We start from the raw sequence: 5,890 nt of genomic DNA, 5'->3' as shown, positions 1-5,890 counted from the left end.
GCTTGTTCTTTGTTCCAGTCGGGACTGTGCCTGTGCGCTTGCGGCGCTGGCGCTGGGTGTCGGGTTACGGGAAACGGGACGGATCTGAATGGGGGGGGGGGACTGCTGCGAATGAGCAGCTATAGAGATTATCTAACATTCAAACTGCTGCTTTAACACCCCCCCCCCCCCCCCCCTCACTCCTGCAAAACGTCTTCGTCAGGAATCCACTTTCCAAACTGGCAGACGTGGAGAAAAAGACCCCTACCCCCCTCATCCCTTGTGTGCTTGTGTTCTGGATTGCGTGATAAATGTGTGCGCTTAAGTTTGAAACCCAGCTGACCTCGCCGCCCCATATAATGTTATGTCATGTTTAGTGCTGGTGTCTGTTTGTGGAGGAGCGTTGCAGCCTCTGCCCTCGCCATCTGGGAGACCCGTTACTGAGGAACTGGGGCAGACGAGGGGAGACGGTGTTATTCGGAGGGGGTTAGGAAGATGAAGGAGGGGATGGGAGGTGCGTTTTTGTAACAGAGACAGCGAGCGAGGAATGAGGTGCGCTGCCCGCCGCGGAGCGCAGTGACGAGCACACACAGGCGGGCAGCGCCGGGGAATGGGAGGCTGAGCCCGGGGTCACAGGAGAGAGGCAGGGTGGAGCCAGCAGCGGCGGCCGGGACCGCCAGACAGACGGCGCATAACTGAATGCAGCAGAAGAGCCGAGACGAAAGAAAGAAAACAAGCGAAGGGAGAGAAAGAGAGAAGGAGGTTGGGCCGGAGGAGGGGCTACGGGAGAGTGGGGACTGCGAGAAGGAGGGGGGGCGGCAGAGGGTGCCGTTGTTCAGTCTGTCTCCAGTCTCTTTGTTTCAGACTCGTCTTTTGTTAGTCATGCCGAGTTTGTTGGTTTTAGCAGGGATCATGAAGAAGAATGGGGGCTACGGCGGGGCTCTGACCGGCTCCGGATTTGGGACCGAGGGGCTGCTAGTGCCGCCGGACGAGGAGGAGGACTCCCGTGCCCTGAGGGTCGCGCTGGGCCAGCTGTCGCTCCTGGGGATCGGGGACACCGACGACGACAGCGGCGGAGGTCCGGGGGGCACCAGGGCACAGGATCGCAGTAATAACAACAACCACACCGGCGGCGGAGGAAACGGCTGCGGGGAAACCGGGCTTTTGTCAGGGAAGAGCAAGTTATGCGCCCTGTACGAAGCAGGGTCCGGTGAATGCAAAGGAAGGGGCTGCAACATTACCGAGTGCGTCCCGGTGCCCAGCTCCGAGCATGTGGCCGAAATAGTCGGCAGACAAGGTAATGAAAAAGACAAGCACATGCTTTTATCATTGATGCTGTAACAGGCAGACGGGTCCCCCCCTCGGGTACCTGTTAAGTTCTGGGAAGTGGTGGCTATTGTTTTGCAAGGCGCTTTGTTTTGCTCGACAGTAAATAACCACGCTGCCTCTCTGTGTCTCAAGCAATAAGTGTTACTGTATAACTCGCTGTTAGTTAAACTGCAGAGAAAAAACGCCGCTTTGTTCGTTTGTCTTGTGTAACCCCTGCGCGGTTTGTGTTCATGGTTTTGGAGGTACCCCTGGCCGCACCGCACATTTGCACATTGCAGGAGCGCGGAGCACCCTTCTTTGTCATGCTCGCTGTTGTGTTATACTCGGCTCGAGTTTATGGAAACTGTCTGAACTGGAAAAAAAAAAGGAGTCCAAATTCAACAAAGAAAATATCTACCTGTGCATTTATACAAATAGAAAAGGCGAGTTGTTTTTTTTAATATTTTTTTTTTCATGCGGGTATACTCGAGTGAATGGAAGTCGACCCGTTGTTTGTGTGCAGTCTGGGAGCGGGGTTATTGTTTCGGGAACAGCGTGCTCCTAAAATGTGGACAATGGTAACCGTGTCACCGGCTCATTCGGAACAACTTGAAACGGCATCCACGTGTTTTACGCAATTTATTGTCGTTTATAAAGATAAACGAGGTGAAGTTTGGGCTTGACTTTGTGTGATAATAACCCAACAGCATGTTTTAAACACACCCAATATGCGTCAGAGTGGGAGATGCTGCCGTGCATTCAGTTTGAACCCAAACCCCGCAATAAAAGCTGATACACCTTTCTGTTAAACTCTACAGCACCTACATCTCGGTGAAATATCATTCCCCGAATAGACATTTAAAATCAACATGCTGTTGTCGGTATATATATGGGGATTGTGTTCATACATATATCAAAAATATATTGCATAGCCCCCCTCCCTCCCCATCATCTCAGTTTAACTCAGTTGAAGCTACTGTTGTTTTAAGAGGGTCTGGTTTTGGGGGCAGACAGCCACCGAGTCCCGTCCTGCAGTCTTTATTTCCTCGTCCCTCGCTCGCTCCCAGTTGAGCTGTTCCCCAAAGAGAGCAGTCACTCACCATGCCCCGGAGCCAGGCAACAAGCCCTGCTTCCTTATCCATTTATTATTCAGGAGACGCCTTTATCCACGGCAACTTGCAGAGACTGGGCTGTGTGAACCGTGCATCAGCTGCAGAGTCACTTACAACAACGCCTCACCCGAGAGACGGAGCACGAGGAGGGTAAGGGACTTGCTCAGGGTGAGCTTGCTGAGCTGGGATTTGAACCGGGGACCTCCTGGTTACAAGCCCCTTTAACCACTGGACCACACAGCTTTATAGCAGCGTGTGTTGCTGTACATGCATGTGGCTCTGTCCGTCTCCAGTGTGAGTGTGTGTGTGTGTATTATTTTAGATTCAGCAAATATAAACTCTAAAGGAGAGCTTCCAAGGCTTTTAAACCTCTCACTTCTAGTCCTGGTATTTTTAGACATGCACACAAATTCTTCAGATCTAGAGTTACCACCACCACTGCTGCATACGGGTACCAAATTACTGCATGTTGTGAGATTCAAATTCACTCCTAATGGCACTAACTCAATGTCCTTCCCTCTTCTGCTGAAGATATGTTGGTTCTCTGCTTGTATTTGAGGCTGTATTTCAAAGGCTGCACTGCAGATGGTTCCTGTTCACAGCAGGTGTTGTAGTTCAAACTCAGTCCAGCAGTCTCGCAGGATCGTGTGCCTTCAGCACTTTTAGCAATAGCAGTGCATTTGCATATCTTAAATGAACATAGAAAAACAAGCCCAGAACTATACAGAAAGGGAGAGAGGGGTCCTTAAGCTGAGCTGAACTTGTAACCCTGCACTAGTCAGCCCATTGGCTTGCGTGGTTTGACATGGTACTAGTGGTGAAACCAGCCTAATCAGGATAATCTCTAAGGCAAACTGCACCAAAAAGTGCATCTCCCAGAGATGATACAGTGGACATAAATCTGGAGAACTGCTTATCTCAGTGTGGTGAAACTTGGTAAGGACATTCTTGCACAGGTGTTTGAGAGTATGTGAAGTTGGGATCTAGAACATGTGAAGTTTGTCTCTGTTTCTGCACTGGGAACAAAATGGAAATTGAAACTGAAAAATTTGATTTAAGCAAATAACTTTTCCACTAATCTTATCTAATGTTTATTTCAAAACATTTTTTTTTAGAGCCCAAACTTTGAAGGTTTTGTAATGCTTTTTCGTTCTGCATTACAGTGCAAAATCCAGCGGTAGTAAAGATATGTGATTTATGGAATAATCTTTTGCATTTGAGGTTCTCTCTTGTGAAGCATGTATATTTAATGTACAGAGGTACGCTGTTTGGCTGAGAGACAGACCTTATATGATTTGCAGACAATATTATATTCAAACCATTGCATTCAGTACAGTTTTTCTCGCTTCTCCTCAGTATTTAGTTTGGGGGTCCCTATTCAAAACACTTTGTAATAAGGGATCTCCAAACAAAGAGAATTTCAACATCTGGATAACTTAAACTAAAACATCCCAACTTACCTCCTCTTCTCTGCCTCCTGCTGCAGGTTGCAAGATCAAAGCTCTCCGCGCCAAAACCAACACCTACATCAAGACCCCGGTGCGCGGAGAGGAGCCTGTGTTTCTGATCACCGGCAGGAAGGAGGATGTGGCCCTGGCCAGGCGTGAGATCATCTCTGCGGCCGAGCACTTCTCCATGCTTCGGGCCTCTCGCAACAAGCTGGGGGTGAGCTTCGCCGGCTCCCCGCCCAGCATGCCGGGCCAGACCACCATCCAGGTGCGTGTGCCCTACAGGGTGGTGGGGCTGGTGGTGGGGCCCAAGGGATCCACCATCAAACGCATCCAGCAGCAGACCTGCACCTACATCGTGACCCCCAGCCGGGACAGAGACCCAGTCTTCGAGATCACAGGCTCCCCAGGGAACGCGGAGCGCGCCAAGGAGGAGATCGAATCCCACATCGCCTTCCGCACTGGGGGCCTTCACGATCCCAACAACGAGAACGACTGCCTGCTGGAGAACCGACTGCACCAAGTGTGGGGGCTCCAGGGAAACCGCGGCAGCTACCGGCAAGACAGCGGCCTCCCCGACCCCCTGTACAGCGAGGACCCCGCCGAGCTCGCCAGCGACAGGTCTTATTACAACTCCAGCGACTGCTGGGGAGACCCAGAGTACCCCAAAGCAGTGGCCTTCTACCCCCAGCAGCGCTCAAAGAGCTTCGGAGGCCTGCCCCTGGCCCTGGGATTGCAGGATCCGTGCGGCGCCGTCGGCACTCCCTCTGCGGGGCACGCCCAGGCCCGGCGGGCGCACAGCGAGCCCTTCCCCAGCCGGCTGGGTCCCTCCCCGGGCTTGCCGGTGCCGGGCTCCCCCCCCAGTGTGCGGGACTGCATGACCTGCTTCGAGAGCAAGGTAACCGCGGCCCTGGTGCCCTGCGGGCACAACCTGTTCTGCATGGAGTGTGCCATCCGAATCTGCGAGCTGGCACACCCCGAGTGCCCTGTGTGCCACACGCTGGTCACACAGGCCATTCGGATATTTTCTTAATTTCGTTTCTTATTATTGTTTTTTTTTTTTTTTTTTTTTTTAACCCGCAAAAATATATTTTTTTATTTCCTTTTTTTTAATTTTTTTTAATATATATTTTGTACTTTTTTAAATAATTACAGCTTTTTAAAAAATCGGTTCATTTTTTTTTTTTTTTAATAAGCAGCACTTCTTATGATGACGATGATAATTATTGTTAATATTCTGCTCTGTGAACAAATGGAGCAATTGATGTGAAAGATGTTTATCTGGGGGCTGCAGCAAGACGCTATCTTATTTGATAGCGGCTCTTTGTGTGTTCTGCTCTTATTAAAACCCTGACTCTGTCAAAGCACTCTGCAACGGTAGCATCTGTCCCAGACTGTAAAGTAGTCATCCCAGCCAAGACGCCCGGCTCCTTCTCATTTTCTTACACAGGGTACCACTAGACCGGGCGTCTTGGGACGGACTGACCGGGGACTTGACAGGAACTCCTGCTAGCGTTTTCAAATCCCTCTTTACTGACAACCCTGCGTGGAATTGCAGTGAGAGCAGATGGAGTTTCTTATACTCCCTGTAACTTCAGGCGCCCCACTGTGAAGGTTTCGACTCAGATCTCCGTCTGTGTAATCCATTGCTAACGATGGCCTGCTTGGTTGCTTGGAGGAAATGCATAAAAAACTAAAGCAATTCCAAACCCAAATTGTTATGAAAGTCAAAACACGTTTTAAAACGCTAGCAAGAAAAACAAAAACAAAAAAAAACCTGCAATCTGAACCCTCCACACTGAGGCCAGCACTCCTGTCACTGAGCTTGTAAAACCTGCTGTGTTTGAGTGCACGTGTGTGGGAGGGGAGGGGTGCGGTGTCACCACTGTTTTGGCGTGCATTCTGTGTATGCTATCGTTCAAAGTGTCGAGACACAGATTCAAGAAGCTGTAACTGGTGAGCTATTGTATACTTTTTAAACAGTCCGTTTTGATGGCGTCTAGATAAGTTTCCAGAATACCAAACTTCGTTATCGTAACGACT

The 5,890-nt window shown here is 50.2% G+C and overlaps 1 protein-coding gene across 1 annotated transcript; it reads left to right on the top strand.

The window, feature by feature from the left end:
- The first annotated feature begins 244 nt into the window (after positions 1-244).
- Positions 245-4,914, top strand: mex3a (mex-3 RNA binding family member A). Its single transcript, XM_041243147.1, has 2 exons — positions 245-1,276; positions 3,886-4,914. The coding sequence occupies exons 1-2, from the start codon at positions 679-681 to the stop codon at positions 4,878-4,880; spliced, it is 1,593 nt and encodes a 530-aa protein (XP_041099081.1). The 5' UTR covers positions 245-678; the 3' UTR covers positions 4,881-4,914.
- Positions 4,915-5,890: the final 976 nt, after the last annotated feature.

This window comes from Polyodon spathula, unplaced genomic scaffold (assembly GCF_017654505.1).
Source record: "Polyodon spathula isolate WHYD16114869_AA unplaced genomic scaffold, ASM1765450v1 scaffolds_1591, whole genome shotgun sequence".
Lineage (NCBI taxonomy): Eukaryota > Metazoa > Chordata > Actinopteri > Acipenseriformes > Polyodontidae > Polyodon > Polyodon spathula.
This window is presented reverse-complemented; position numbering and strand designations above follow the sequence as displayed.

Coding starts and splice junctions, on each gene's coding strand:
- mex3a (XM_041243147.1), top strand. CDS start 679: ATGCAGCAGAAGAGCCGAGACGAAAGAAAGAAAACAAGCGAAGGGAGA. Junction 1,277..3,885: donor CGAAATAGTCGGCAGACAAG/GTAATGAAAAAG, acceptor CTCCTGCTGCAG/GTTGCAAGATCAAAGCTCTC.